Source organism: Cottoperca gobio, chromosome 3 (assembly GCF_900634415.1).
Source record: "Cottoperca gobio chromosome 3, fCotGob3.1, whole genome shotgun sequence".
In the NCBI taxonomy this organism is placed as follows: Eukaryota; Metazoa; Chordata; class Actinopteri; order Perciformes; family Bovichtidae; genus Cottoperca; species Cottoperca gobio.
Genome location: NC_041357.1, coordinates 9,105,397 through 9,120,638, shown reverse-complemented (window position 1 = coordinate 9,120,638; position 15,242 = coordinate 9,105,397). Strand labels below are relative to the sequence as shown.

Sequence of the window (15,242 nt, the reverse complement as noted above, 5' to 3'; positions counted from 1 at the left end):
AGTCAGTTAATCAAAACCTTAAACGCTCGAATAAAACGTGAAGGTGGTGCTGTACCTATCTGCAGCAGGGGGTCGTCCTGTAGGACAGGTCGCAGGAAGTCTTCGCTCTCCCAGGGTAAGGGAGTGTCTGGCAGCCCCGTCAGGCAGGATGCGTCACTTTTCTATAAACAGATTGGTTTATAAAAACATCCATCTATACTATTACACTTCTTTCTTTCTTTTTAGGTGAACTGAATTGACTGGACTATCTTTCAGTGGATGTTTTTTTGGGTTAAATATTAAATGCACCATGAACACAATGTGGCAAACTTAAATCAAATCTCAGTACAGATAATACTTACTGTTGACCGTATGTAGTTGATCATCTTTATGTAACCGTAGTCATCTAAACCTAATGAGGGGGGAAAGAGTGAGCTATTTCCACAAAACTGAATAATCCTCTGACTCTTCATTGACGCAGAGAGCATCAGTGTCTACTTACTGTGTTTTCTTATCACGTCGACAAGATTGACCTGGTGCTCAGCTGTGCAGTGCTGCAGGGTGGCAGTCACAGAGCTCAGCAACCTGAAACACACAATGACATATTAGGTAGGAAAATAAAGATTCGACTTGCACATATTAAACTTTCTAAATGATGTATTGCTTCGTTGCAGAGAAAGTCCATTGGATCATAACGTACAGTAGAGTGATAACAAACAGTATTAAACCTGTCATTTTATGAATGGAAAACACTTGGTGCGGATCATCTGTGGTGTGAAAGCAAACAAACCCAACCGCAGGATTTTATGGAAGCAGGTGTGAGATTTTTGCATGAACTATTAATAAATCCATCTGCTGAAATCAGTTCGGGAGGCGATCTTATAATTGATCTCTATAAAAAGGCCATGGATATACATTATTTATGCTAATCAACAATTATGCTAGTCAGCGCGGGTATTTCCCCTGATTAATAGGTCAAAAAGCTGGTAAAACCGCTGTGCTTGTATCTGACTGTGTACTTTGTCAGTTCATTAACTCCATTAAAAAGTGTGTGACAGCGAGCCCACAGTAATAAGCCCGGAATCATAACCTGTCATTATTCATAACATTGGGTCAATTTGACGTCTAATAATACCGATAATGCTTATAATCCACGCCAAAGAACATAATTATACACATCACAAGCATTCAAGTGCTGCATTAACTCAGAAATTATTTCCCCACATGTGTCCTGATGATGCAGGATGCAGAACTTCATGTTCACCCCTCTTGGTTTGTTTGTAAAATGTCAGTGTGAACAGGAACCAGACCAGAACTAAAATGCAACAATGCATCTTATTTTCCTCTTGAAATAAACCGAACTGCAGGTGTAAAAACAAAGGTGTTTTTTTGCTGTAACAATGTAAATGTCCCCGTTGTGGGACAAATAATGGATTCTGATCTGATTGTGAAAGCAAGCTACTTATGTCACAGTCCTGTTTGTGAAGCAGGGAGGAAACAGTCATTAGATGTGCCTGTGCAGGCTGTTTGAGCTTTGAGTAAATAGAAATAACTAGTAAAAGTGAGAACGGACAGTCGGGATTTACTATCAGAGAAGGTGAAAGTGATCTCACATGTCACAGAACAGACAGGTAACTTTAACTGGCTGACTGTCCTCCTCCTCCTCCATCCACTGCTCTCCATCATCCTCAATGTCCTCATCGTCAGAGAGCTCGGGCATCTCGTCAGCAGCTCCATCACAGTCTGTCAAAATAAAACCTCATTACAGCCGCATGCACAGACTTATTTTGGCAGTGTTGAATTAAGCTCATGACCTCATACATTAGCATTAACATTACAATTGCTACAGCTGGGCAAAAGGATAAAAACGCATCGTGTGACGCAACTTCAGAAACAATGAATTCGCTATATACGCAATAGAAGTGACCACTAGGCAAAATAAGCGCTTACATTTTCAAAAAGTACCGTTTTGGGGGGTTTAAATTTGCTATTTACAAAACTCACGTGGGTCTCTGTATTCTGCCATGTCGCCGCCTTGGTTTCTGTGGACTTCCTGGTGACGTTAGGTGACGTAAAGAAGGGGCCGGGCAGAGTCAGAAGCACATGCACTTCCAGGTGAAAACCACAAGATGTCCTCAAAGTTTAATTTATGACTATTCATTTAGAATTATCAATACTTATGATTATACTAATGGCAATAATAGGAACGTCCTCTGTGTAATAGGACTGCTGGTAAAGGAATAGTTTGATAAAGAAAATGTACGGTTTCTTAAGAGAATGCTGGTTATACATTTAGCTAGCTTCAGGTACTTTGTAGTTTTGATGGAAGATCTTAATAACTTATAAACCTTTTACAACAGTTTAACACTTAGACAACGGTTTAACCTTCTTAACCCCGCTGGCCCACGGTGGTTAAGTCACCACCAATCAAAGTGATGTGCAGCCAAACATACAGTATTAAAAAAATCTTATTTAAAATGTTTAGTAAAGATTACAAAGTTTCCAAATAATGTCAGCCTGATTCTGGGGGGAAACGTAGATACAGTTATGCACAATTTGATGACAATAGTGCAGACAGAAAAACTGTTCAAATATTTCACACTACTTCATATTGGCTAAGTTATAAATAGGCAGCTTTACTACAATAATATGAAAAATATGACTTTACAGTAAATCTTTTTGCATGTTAATAAGTTTGTTAGATCATAAATAAAATGTCATAACTATAAGTTACTCAAATTGTTTAGCTTACCGCCAAACTGATCAATTATGATTGATGGTGTACTATAGCAAAGTCATTATGTAAAGAAAAGACAAAAAACAGAAATAAAGCAAAAAAGTTATTAATTTTATATTCAATTTAAATGAGACTTTTCCATCTAGAAGACTATGAGAAAACACTGGGCTCTTTTCTTCGTCTGCTGGTTGCTGCTCTAGAGGAGAGACTGTCAACGTATTGTTCCAAGGAAGATCCAACTTCTGCTTTAATTTCAGACTGGCCGTCACCGTTGCCTGAGGTGTACACTCTGCATCTCGGCCCTCTGTCGGCATGGGTGAAGCAGACTTGGTGCTCCACTCTCCAGTAACTGGAGGAACAACTGTTGAAGTAATACCTGTGGAGTTCAAACTAGGGGGGAGGGTCATCTCTGCAAATGTCTGAATGGGAGCAGTTTCATTGTCTGATGACGGGGTGGGAGCAGGGAGATCATATCTAGGATGTGTTTGGAAAGATTTAAATTTGCCTCCATGAGCAGCGATTTGTGCTTCATCTGTTGGTGGAGGACGCCGGCTGCCAGGATTCCTTTTCACAGAGGTTCTTTCCAAGACATTTCTACCTGCATTAGAACTGGTTTGGGACAGTGTTTTGGGAACACTAGGCTTGAGGTGGCGCACATGGGTATATCCTCTTGCTTCAGATATCCCCTCACTGCTAGAGACCCTGGGACTCCATGATGGAAAAGACATCCATGTTTCAACCTTTCCTGCTGAATTGCTGCCAGGAGAGTGTCCTGTATCGATGGGTCTGAAAACACTTTGCAACAAGGTTGTCCTGCCAGGATTCAAGCTTTTGGGGAAAATGTGTCTGGAGGGGTTTATATGAATCTTTTTTGACTCGGGTTTAAGACTAGACTTAAAGGCTTGTATCCTTGGACTCACGTTACTGCTATGAGAATAGAGGGAGGCCCTCGACTTAAATCTGGGTTGAGAGATACGGGGTGGAACCTGAAATCCACCTGCAGGTAATGCAGTATCAGAGTTTGCTTGATGAATGTTCTTGCCATTAGGGAAAGGGAATGCTTTGTTTCCAAAGCGGTTGTACACCACAGTACTTCGTTCTTGAGTAACTGAGGCTGAGCCAGGTTTTAAGTGGCTGAATTGGCTCTTAGCATTTTGTATTTCAGAAATACTGGGATATTGGCTTTGGAATTGTGGTAATTTATGGTCCATGGTGTGATCTTCCTGTGCATGGTAAAAGTTGCCATTGTGACCAGGGATTCTTAGAAAAGGTGTTTCACTCCATCTTTTATATTTTCTGTTGTCATTGTGGACTCTCGTTGGGGCCTGTTCTTTCTCGACATAACCTATCAAATCAAAACACATGGAGATATTGTACACATTGTTCTGTATTAAAAGTTCATGGGTGTTAAAATTGCATATTGACATATCGTACAATACCTCTCTGAGCTTTCTCACAATTTACATCCCCAAGCAGAAGCTACAAACAAAGAACAAACAGCCTGCAGAGTAAAGTGCAACACGGGTTAAGATCATAAGCTTACAAAGTATATTTACATGAACATAAGTATTCAAATAGCTGCAATCAAAAATGACATTCAACAGGAAAACTTGCCTTGAACAGACTGAAGGGCTCATTGTTAATCTGCACCATACCCAATAGTAAAGTACAAAGCCAGAGCCCTATTTATAAACTCCAAGCAGTGAGCGGCATCAGCTCAGCTGTGCCTCGTTTTGGACTAATGTCTGCATGGCCACAACACTTAAAGCTGCAGGACGAAGAGGAAACTGTTTTTCTATCAAACAATTCTCTCGTGTGTTGATGAACTGTGCAGTACAGAAGCCATAATATTCGTTTAGGATTAAGTATGCTGAAGGAAGATGCTGTGGATATGTCGAAGCAAACATTTGTATATCTTGGATCAGAATATTGAGCCACAGACTGTCAGATGTTAATTCTGAATATTTTTATATTTTTATTTTATTGAATAGAAAAACAACTGAATTCTGAAGGATTGACTCTTAGTTGCAAATAAATCACAATGTCATGAGTTATGAACTTATTGTCAGCTACTAAGGGGTGATTTTGTGTTATTCAGCTGGTGTTTTGTGCTTGACTGAAAATAAATCAAGCTTTCACTTGTCAAGTAAAGGAATAGATTACACCCCTAGTTTTCTTATTGTATAATGGTTTTCATGTATTACTCCATTTTCTCTGAATATCTGTCTACAATGCCTTTTTCACAGCAGACATTTTGACTTGTTTGACATTGATGGCTCCATGATTTAAATTCTAGTGTCACAGTAAGCTGTGGCAATGAGGCATCGAGTGCAAAAACCAAGACCATGAAACCAGAAACTGTGTCTATCAGAGCAAACATCTGTTTGAAATGTGAAATATCACTCCAGAAAGCATGATGATTTCATGGTGCCACCATGTATTTTTAATATTTATTCAGAAAACCCAGCAGGTTTATCAACACTATTTGCTATTTTTGTCTTTGAGCAGCATAGATTTTGAAATTCTATCACTTGGTCTCTAGGAAACCCTCTTGAGATCCTACAGAAAAATGTGGCTATTTAGGTCACCGGCTGTAAGGTGGCATGTTGACAGCTAAAGGCTCAATTGGCTATTGTGGTGCGATAAAAACTAAAAGCTTTAATATATGGAGTCGTCCATATAATAGAAGTATTTAGAGCCCAATGAGTGAAACAACATTCAGTCACAAGAGGGCGCTGCTAGATCAAGGAGAGTAAAGGCAAGTTTATTTAACTGTGATCTCTAAAACACAGGCAATTTGTAATAAAAACATCAGAACACAGGAATAGGAAAAAGAAAATGCTAAAGATTTAGCAGGAAGACAAGTTGATAGTATTAAGTTATTCTGGTCTGTATGCCTTCCCTTAACATTTATATGAACACACACGGCGGCGTTCACGTGTGTGCAGCATATTCTGAATATTTGACATTGCTAGCACACGAGTGAACCAGAGTAACTTGGTTCCAAAATGATTTTTGTCAACAACAAAAAACATTAGCTAATAAGAAAACACATAATTTATCATTAAAATCAAACTGGCTGTATATTAGTTAAGATCTTAAGTTAGTAACTTGTATGACCACCATTTTGAAACACAGACACAATTAATCATCAACAAAGTTTATTCAAAAACATTTTGCTAAATCAAAACAGTTAAATATTTATAATAATTTAATGGAAACATGTTAAGGGCATCCAATATTAGACGTAGTGTCGAATACATTTAAGCATTTATTGTAAGGCAGTTAAGAAGCACATCAAAAAGCCTGGCAATAGTTCCCCGATGAAAATATAACAATATAATTCAAGACCAAAGAAATTAAACCCAAACACAATTTCAAGCTTTAATATTTTGCTATCTTCTCAAGTAGTTTTCTCCACTAAGATCACAGCAGACATACACATACTTTAATACAAACACCCTTTGGTTTTCTGACAATTGTAAAATACATGGAGAAATTCATGTTCAATTGAGCTCAATGTTCAAGTATCCTCTGGCACAACGATGAGGTGAATAGTGTTTGCAGTATGTAGTCTGTTGAAATGACCTGAAAAGAGAAAATCTAAAAATCAGCCGTTTGGAGACACAGGTCACACAGAAAGTCACAGCGAAAGATAAATATTACTTTATAATTGTAACGTTTTGTTTTAGGAGTTCTTCTACAAATCTCCACCACAGCTACAAGAGGGCTGTGCCAAAACATCAGATCTTTAATCTAAACGCCAATATTTACCAACCAGCAATTTAAGAAGAGCTTTGTTATGGAAACTAAGTAAATGTACTTATTGGTTATTAATGATACTTAATAAAGTATCTTAATAAACCAAATGATTCACTTGCATAGACAACGACCGCCAATTTGTGTAATGTGCTGCGTCTAATGTAAAGCGTTTGACATCCATACAGTCATCAGATATAGCCCGACATGGGTCCCTCCCCAGGAAACATTGCTTGAACCTATATAATATTAATAATTTTTTATAATAATATCTTTCTCACCTCAATGTACGTCCTGCTCTGTCTTATTTCCCGACACTCTTTCCCAGAGCGGTGATGGCTTTGTTCTCCAGGATCTCCGTCTTCTGCTCAGGTTGAAGCAGAGTGTTTGACACCATCGCTGTTGCCACCACTTGGATTGGGACGGACATGGACGTAGACCAAACGGCAGAAACGGCACCGAAGAATTTCCTGGCCATCCACTCACTAGGCCGACTCTCCTGCCTGTCTACTAACAAAACCCTGTTGGAGGAAAATCACAACGCTATTGATTTAGAGATTGTATTGGCCTGGATCAGATTAACGATCGATTCTTAATAATATGCTTTGGGAAAAGTAAGACAATCAATCATTTGTATCGTGTGAAACCAAATGTGTTTCATGGTCTGTGCCACAGTGAAAAATGTTGTTAGAATTTTGTATTTGATACATTAAAATTACACACCCACACTATTATGATCCACCCATGACTCAAAACAAAAAGGCACATGGTGTCACAATGGCCTCAAACTGCCAAATTAGCAGCAGGGGACTCAAAACCACCTGGATCACAGTCCCTGAAACATTAGTAAAGCAGAATGTTTGCGCTCTTCTTCTCTAGTGTTTACCAATGAAGAACTCACAAAGACATGGATGATTAGATTTGGTTTTGTTCTGCTCAGCGTCCTTTATATCCTGCATTATAAACTACCAGCAGCTATCAGATGTCATAATCCATCCCCAAATTCCCACAATCCAATGCGTTTGTGTCATTTCCTGTAGCAGATTTAGATAATGTTCACTTGCATAACAAAAGGTTCCGTTGCAAGAGGATGAATATTTTCAGGCATGTCAGTGCAAATCTTTGGTATTGGCCCAGTTGACAGGACGTGATCCTCAACTGTTTCACTATACTTCTGTTGTACAGAATGTATTCATGTATGTTTCTTTTTCTTTAGTTTGGGGAGAATTATGTTCTCGTCTTACTTCTATGAGACTGACTTTTGAAGTCACTCTCATAGAATTATTGAATTAAGTAAATGAGATTGCTCACCCTGGTCTGTAAATGGCATATCTGTCAAAAGCCAGCGCCTCAATTTCTGCTTCCACTTGTCCCTGGAAGAAAATCAATTTCATGTTGACTTTCCAGTGATTGTCCAATGTAATAATTTTTCCTTGAGAAAAAGAAGAATACTTCAGTATGTGGCATGCAGTAGAGGAAGGACATAAAATACCTTGACTTTGAGGTAGAGGAAGTTGCTGTTTTTATCGGCTCCTCTGGAGGACTCCAGGTGGAACTGTGCGCAGCCTCCTGCCTTGGCGAGCTCGGCTGATTTTAGAACATAGTCATGATCAACGCGGATGAATCCTTCCTGAAATAAACAGAAGAGTAGTAACAGATAGAAAATGATTGACAGCAGTTTGACATGGACAGGTGTCTACCACAGCTTACCTGTAGCTGACAATTACACATTTAAATGTTCACATTAGAACAAAGAATCAACCAAATAAAATGTTGTGAATAAATACATATATAATATAAATCATTATTAAGGCTGATTTAGAAATATTGTTGATCATCTTTCCATATAATGTGACAAAATTATCATATTTTGTTAAATAGTAAAAAGTACAAATTTGCCAGAATCAAATCATGGCGACCGATCTTAATACCTAAGAATATGTAAACAATAAAAAAAAAATAGATTTAAATAAATGGGACAAACATGAGTTCAACATTTTTACTTTGTTATTGTTGAATACCTTAAATACCATATCAATATTGAGGTAATGCTTTTATTATTATTGCAGTATTATGTTTTCCCCCATACTGTTCATCCATAAGTGTTATGCCAAACACTTGAATAACACTGCCCCTTTAAAATGTAATGTATGACTTGAGAATAAAATATGCTCCCGTATTAACTGCTCCTTCAAAGTACAGGACTTTTCCCCAAGAAATAAATGTGCCTGAGCATGACACAAAGTCGGTCGCTTAAGTTGGAAAAAGCAGCCAGCTCTGTCCTGCAATTTCTTGCTACTTACTAGCCAACATCTATGGCGATACCAAAATATTAGTGATAAGCTAATATTGGCAGAGAGATTGTCGAAGCCAGTTCATCAGTCCTGGACGACATGGAATGCTTGCACATGGCAAAGAGTCATCTCGACTGAGCAACAACCCCATCAAATCCTAACAGATGCTGGCGCTACATTACAACTGTAAATACTTAATTGATTCACCAGTAAAGTACTTGTGTTGGATTTATTAAAGTTGAACTTACAGTCCCTGCTTTTGCTCTGGTTGTTCCCAGGCAGCAGTAGCCAACATCATGGCCCTGGAAGGATGCAGCATAAGCGTCAAGCTTCTCAAAGTCCACCACCTCTTGTACCTGGAGGCATAGAAAACAGTGTAAAACTAATTGTTAATCTCAACATGATGAATCTCAGGTAATGGGGAAACAATTGACGAGATAATCAACCCACTAACCAAGTTTTCATATGCTTTGTCCTCAAAGGTGAGCTGTCTCCTTCCAATGAGGGTAATCTTGGAGAAGATGTTTCGCCCCAGCAGGTCTTGAAGCAACATCCTGCCCGTTTCCCCAGAGGCGCCAAGGATGAAACAGCTTTTATTTTGCTGCCTGAAGTTTTCCCCCAGAGTCTTCATGTCCTCAGCCATGCTGTGTGCCAAAACAGACATCTCTCTTAGCAGCATGTATGAGTGCAGGAAATGCTCAACTCAAACATATGCAGACAATGTGTACAAATGTGAAACATGCTGTGCAAACATTATTTACTATCTTGGCATCAGGCATATTTTCACATACTAATTTGGCCAATTATTAGGAAATTCATTGTGCAGTTAGATGAACTGACTTACATTGTATAGTTTCATGAAAATAAATGCTATCTTCAGAAGGAAGCTAGTGTGTGTTGGGAAAGGAAATAGGTTAGACTCTCGTTAACCTTCGAGATGACAGTAACATATTAAAAATGGGTATTTAGTGGATACAATTAATGACGAATGTATGAGATGGTGTATATAATTCAATATCCAGTCCTATTTTTTTATTTTTTAAACTTGAGCATACATGTACAAGAAAACGAACTTTTAATTGACGGATTTGTGAACGGGGTTTGGCTTGACGTTCGCTCTCGCCGATTACCCATTTGGGACCCAGGGAAGAACGTTCCTAGGCTAAATAAAATCTTTACTTCCCTCTGAAGTTTACACTGGGGGTCCACAGGTCTGGGACCATTTTAGCTTACATTAAACATGACTTACATTCACATTTAGCTTACGTCACGTTAAATGTAGCTGGTGTTAGATAGCAGCTAAAGTAAAGCTCATGTGCTGAGTTCAGCTTGCGGAGAAGTTCACACAGACCTCCACTGTTCTTTACCTGATGTATTTAACCGGATCAGGGTCGTCGAAATAATTAAAAAGCGCTGCAATGACAACAATTATGACAGTTAAGAGCCCGGTCGCTTTTCCTAGGGTGGTGTCCAGTAGTTTCATAACAGACATTGCTAGAAGCGACGGCTAAATAGCTGGAACACTTCCTGGTTGCCTCATCTTTACAGACGGTGCTCTCTTCTGTAGGGAAAAACAAAAAAGACCGTCAACGATTGACGGCACAAATTCACAGAAATACTGTTCATTTTTTGTATGTTTTATTTATTTGATATGATAGTAAGTTCAACAGAAACGAAATACACGCTAGAACCTCAAGAAGCCTCGGTCTCTTCCCGATTTTTCACCATAGACAATACATTAGGGACAGCGCATGCGCACAACCCTGCTATCTTCCGTATTCATTTTTCTCCCTCTTTCGTTTCTATAGCATGGCCCATTGCAACATTGTTTAACTGTTGTTCTTAATTACTTACTTGGTGTTACGCATAGTAAACAAAAATTGTAATCTAATTCATTAGAGGCTTCATACTCACCACCATTATCTCCCAACATTAAATTAATATTGCAAGTATAGTAAGGCGATTCTGGTACAAGCATTTGTTTAAAGTGGGGTTCAATGTGTGTATGAGCATAATAGGACACTTTTCAACTTTGTGTATGCGTAAACATCATTTAGTAGTCTTTTAAATTTAAAATTACCACGTTCTTAATTGAGGATAAAAAAAGACAGATAGCTTCATGTCTTTTTTGTCCTCATGACAATCTGTTTTATTGCAGAAAGGTATGGAATTAAATCCCAAACACCTTCTTACACATGTCAAATTTATTCAACACCATTGGTTCTTCTTCCATTTTTCCCAAAGTCATTGGAGTTGAAACCATGAAGTATATCATGAAGACAGTTTTTGCGTCTTGCGCTTTCGGTTATAGATGTATGTAGCCCAGTCGTGGAAGAAATACTCTGATAGTTACAACGCTTCCATTGCCCTTGCATACGACACTCTGATCTGCATTCCTTAACTGCTGCCGAGAGTGTATAGCTTTTCTAGTTGGAGGGAACTAACTTACTAAAGTGGTAAGTTGAGGGATTTCCTGTGCTAACATCAAACCCTAGACCCTAGCTGTCAAGAGTTTGTCTTCGTCTTTTGAAGTTGCAGCATTTGTAATGCACATGAGACTGAACCAACCTCAATAGACCAGAGACTGGAACAAAAACTGAGGTTAAAATACAAATATTTGACGTGCAGTTCTTTCAAAGCAGCTGAATGATGTTAAAGAAAAGCATCTGATATTAAATATGGCACAGTTACAGTAGTTGTACAGAAAACAGGTTCTTGCAGCAATGAGGAGAAAAATATCTTTTCTTTCCAAATAAGTTGAAAAGTCGTCCGGGATGGCCGCACCTGTGTGTAATTTGTTCAGGAAATCCAGGCTGGACCCGTAGAGCGAACCGAACCTTGAAAAATGTCTTTGCCTTTTGTCAGACCTTCAGGGGGTTTCATTAGCCAAAACCTCCAAACAAAGAAAGCAAGTGCAGTCACATGCAATGAATTCATCAACACCCCATGTTTTCAACACCCCTGCCACTTGGAACACAAGGCATCGACCCAATCTAATAGAATATGATGGAGCCAGGGATGATCCTTTAAAGATGTCAGCAGTAAGAGACAGAAAGAAAAGAGGCTGAGGTTGAGAGAAGAGGTCTTAAACTGCCACTCTGCTGAAATGAAATGTCGCCTCTTTGTTCCTTAGCCGCGGGTGCTAATTGGGCCTAGCGGCAGGGAGGAAAGCTGCCGCTGGGCTCCTGTCTGTCACACCTGTTGAGTCATTGTCTCTCACATTGATCAGACAGGAAGTTGGAGTAAGAAGGCTTATGCCTCAGTGGGTGCGTGGCAGAAACGTGGTTCAATTTCCTTTTAGAGCGTCGCTGCTGGAGGTGGAAATACCAATGGTGGTCAGTGGTCAATTGCTTTTGACCATTGATTAGTTTGCACTAAAGGACATATGGATCATTAAGAGTTGGTTTTCATTGGCTTTTTCACATTCTTTTTTACCTCAATCAGAATCCCTCCTGTATTTCCTCAGCATTGCATAATATATTTGATGTCTATGTCACTGCTGTTCTGCCACACTTCACCTGAAGTCCTATTCAGACAGGATTAGCTTTAAGAAAAGTGGATGTGGAATGATGGGTCACGCAGTAAATATTGCTAGTGTAAATAATATGAAATAGTGATGCATCGAAGTAGTTCTTTGAAGTTGATGCACCTGCACTGTCAAATATAGAGATGTGTTTTTAAGACTTATATAAAGACTTTAACTAAAGATGCAAGTGAAAAGAAGTAGACCAAAACTGATAATGCTCTTCTACTGGCAAATGCCAATCGTATGCATATATTAAGGTATTTGCTAATAATTTGCACCTGATTAGAGATCTTGGGATTCAGGACAAAAACACAGATATGGTGCTGCTTCTTCACATGCAATTTCTGCAGTTGAAGCTAAACTGCACTACAATACAACTCCAACCTGGAAGTTACATGAAAGAAAAGTCTCACCTGAACCAGGGTTGCCATGTTTAGTTTAATCTAAACTGTACAGTGTCTTTTTATTGTTTTTAGGCATAAACAAATTACCAAACTTTTTACTATGATAATAGGTCCATCTATGATGTGTAATGATTGTCATTGGAATTAAATCCAACTATGTCTGCACAAAAGTCCTTATGTAGCCATCCCTAAAATACAGTTTACAGCTGTTTCCAAGTTGTTTTTAATTGATTTTGAAGCTGATATATTGAATTCTATTTTCTTCTCCTTAAAGCAGATGCGGAACTTCTGTAAAACCAACTGATTTTAGGAATATTTCCAAATGAAACCTGTAAATACATGCATGCCTACATTGACACACACACACACACACACACACACACACACACACACACACACACACACACACACACACAAACACACAAATACACACACACATACACACTCACACAAACACGCACACAAACACACACACATACACACACATACATACACACACACACACACACAAACACACACACATACACACGCACACACATACATACAGACAAACACACACACTGTACACAAACATGGCTTAAGGCTTAGACCCCGATTCCACAGACTCTGAAGTGTGATGCTAATGATGGATATTAATGGAGCCTGACAGCACAATCTGCTGCCCATTGTCTCCCAATAAACAGCTTTGCAGTCCACATGAGCCACAGAGGGGACGGGAGGTTTAAGCTGAGACAGTGAGAGCAGGAGACAGGCAGGATGGAGGGTCGGACCTCAGGGGACAGCGCTGATCCTGAAGTGGGGATTAGCTCAATTAGAGGGGCACTGTCTGATCAAGAAGCGGGGTTCGATGATATGTGTGTGTGTGTGTGTGTGTGTGTGTGTGTGTGTGTGTGTGTGTGTGTGTGTGTGTGTGTGTGTGTGTGTGTGTGTGTTATGAGAGGAGTCTCCATCATTAGAGCCGACTGTTGCCATTATTTGTTGCTGTGTCTACTGATGCAGCTGGTGTGAACAATAGTCAAGACGATGCCTTTTGCTTTTCTGTGACCTTCTGCTGAGATATCCATTTATTGTCATACATTTCAATGGTAATTAACCTCCAATGTGTTTTATCGTCCAAATTGTAACAGAACCATGAATATTTCAGTGTGCTTCTAGACAGCTTGTTAAGGGTCAGTTTTATCAGTAAAGCAACATGAAGTTTTTCTTTTTTGAATTTCTTTTCTAAGTGTGTTTCATATTTCGTCACTAATAAGATTCTTATCTACAAGTTTTGTGATTTTAGGACGTTAAAGACGATCACTATTCTTTTAGATTTATAGTTTGGCTGTGTTATGGTGTAAGATTGATTTAGCTTCAATATGTTTTGGAAAAAGTATCTACAGAATATACACAAAAAGCTCATTATCTTTTTGAATTTTATGAAAATACACATGTTTTATTAAAGGAGTAGATCAGTCCGGGCACATTTTCACACACATACTGTATCATGTCCACATGCACCGAAAAATGCATTTGTTCCTCCTTCTAAAAAGTGATTGATTGCTGTAGCCTTTCATTAACATGAAATCTTCTAATGAAAAAGTGTTCTGCTATTAGAAAGTAGAGTCCCTATAAATAAACATTTCAAAAGTTTAAAAAAGTTAAACTAGAGGGGTGACGTTGCACATTTTAAAATATTTGTATCATTTTGTATAAGGGTTTCAAGCTGATTTTCATCCATTTTTTATATTTTTGTTATACAGTAACATACATACATACAGTTGTGTCTCAATTCAAAGGAACCTCAGGGGAAACATAAAAGAATAATCAAAGTTTGAGGGGTTGAAAAGGCCATAGCAGCTGCCAGATCCTCTGATCAGCGGTGAAAAAAGCGGTACAATAAAGTAAGTCCACAGTAGGACAGAAGCTCAGAGTCTTCCACAGGCTTGGCTTTGTTGCAGGCTCAGACTTGAGGCTCAGACCTTCACAATATGTTCGAGGCGAAGTATCAGTGCTGCTCAGAGGAGCTTTCCTGCTCAAAGAGCCGCAGCTAAGCAGCAATGAGACCTTCTCTCCCTCCTCTGAGGAACAATGGGCTCATTAAAGGAGCAAACAGATTATCACTGTTTTTCAATAGAGGGTGCTAAAAAGAGTCTGGGGGACCGGCAACCCCCAGCAGGTAGAGATAAGACTACACTTGCACATCTGGCAAACCTGCTGCTAACTACTACGTCTGTCAGTCTATCTGCCTATAATTATGTCAATGACTCGTGTGCATTAAAAAATATATGCTATAAATAAGAAGTCCTGGATGTAACAGAAGTTCATGAGGTGACATGTTTTTTGAAAGATAATTTTATTGCGGATACTTACATTGCTCAATCAAATGAAAGCTTTATGTTATCTGTAAGTTGTTTATGAGGTACAGCAACAAATGACAACACATTTTAAAAACATTTTTTATTTTATATATATATAGGAAACATCAGAGCCTTTACACATCATCTTCAACAATGCTGACTGTCCAGATTATGTGAAGTGTAACGAGTGAAGAGTGGAAAGCA

General features: G+C 38.8%; 2 protein-coding genes across 2 annotated transcripts in view; both read right to left on the bottom strand.

Annotated features, from left to right (window-relative positions):
- The window catches only part of prmt3 (protein arginine methyltransferase 3), a 60,810-nt gene extending 56,591 nt beyond the window's left edge, over positions 1 to 4,219 (bottom strand). The window contains 6 exon segments of the mRNA XM_029428729.1: positions 56 to 161; positions 342 to 391; positions 482 to 564; positions 1,593 to 1,722; positions 1,984 to 4,061; positions 4,156 to 4,219. Of these exon segments, the coding sequence (XP_029284589.1) occupies positions 56 to 161; positions 342 to 391; positions 482 to 564; positions 1,593 to 1,722; positions 1,984 to 2,005 (391 nt within the window). The 5' untranslated portion in view covers positions 2,006 to 4,061; positions 4,156 to 4,219.
- Positions 4,220 to 5,860: 1,641 nt separating this feature from the next.
- On the bottom strand, positions 5,861 to 10,523 carry htatip2 (HIV-1 Tat interactive protein 2). The gene is made up of 8 exons (XM_029454642.1): positions 10,461 to 10,523; positions 10,137 to 10,330; positions 9,224 to 9,413; positions 9,018 to 9,125; positions 7,968 to 8,105; positions 7,787 to 7,848; positions 6,757 to 6,996; positions 5,861 to 6,304 (listed from the first exon to the last, which is right to left on the bottom strand). Exons 2-7 carry the CDS (start codon positions 10,259 to 10,261, stop codon positions 6,780 to 6,782), a joined length of 840 nt encoding a protein of 279 aa, XP_029310502.1. The 5' UTR covers positions 10,262 to 10,330; positions 10,461 to 10,523; the 3' UTR covers positions 5,861 to 6,304; positions 6,757 to 6,779.
- Positions 10,524 to 15,242: the final 4,719 nt, after the last annotated feature.

Bases quoted from the DNA above. Each gene is read 5' to 3' on its own strand.
- htatip2 (XM_029454642.1), bottom strand. From the start codon at position 10,261: ATGTCTGTTATGAAACTACTGGACACCACCCTAGGAAAAGCGACCGGG. The intron at 8,106-9,017 runs GTAAGTTCAACT...TGTTTATTTCAG, and splicing joins CCAGAGCAAAAGCAGGGACT to GAAGGATTCATCCGCGTTGA. The intron at 6,997-7,786 runs GTGAGCAATCTC...TTCCTCCAACAG, and splicing joins TATGCCATTTACAGACCAGG to GGTTTTGTTAGTAGACAGGC.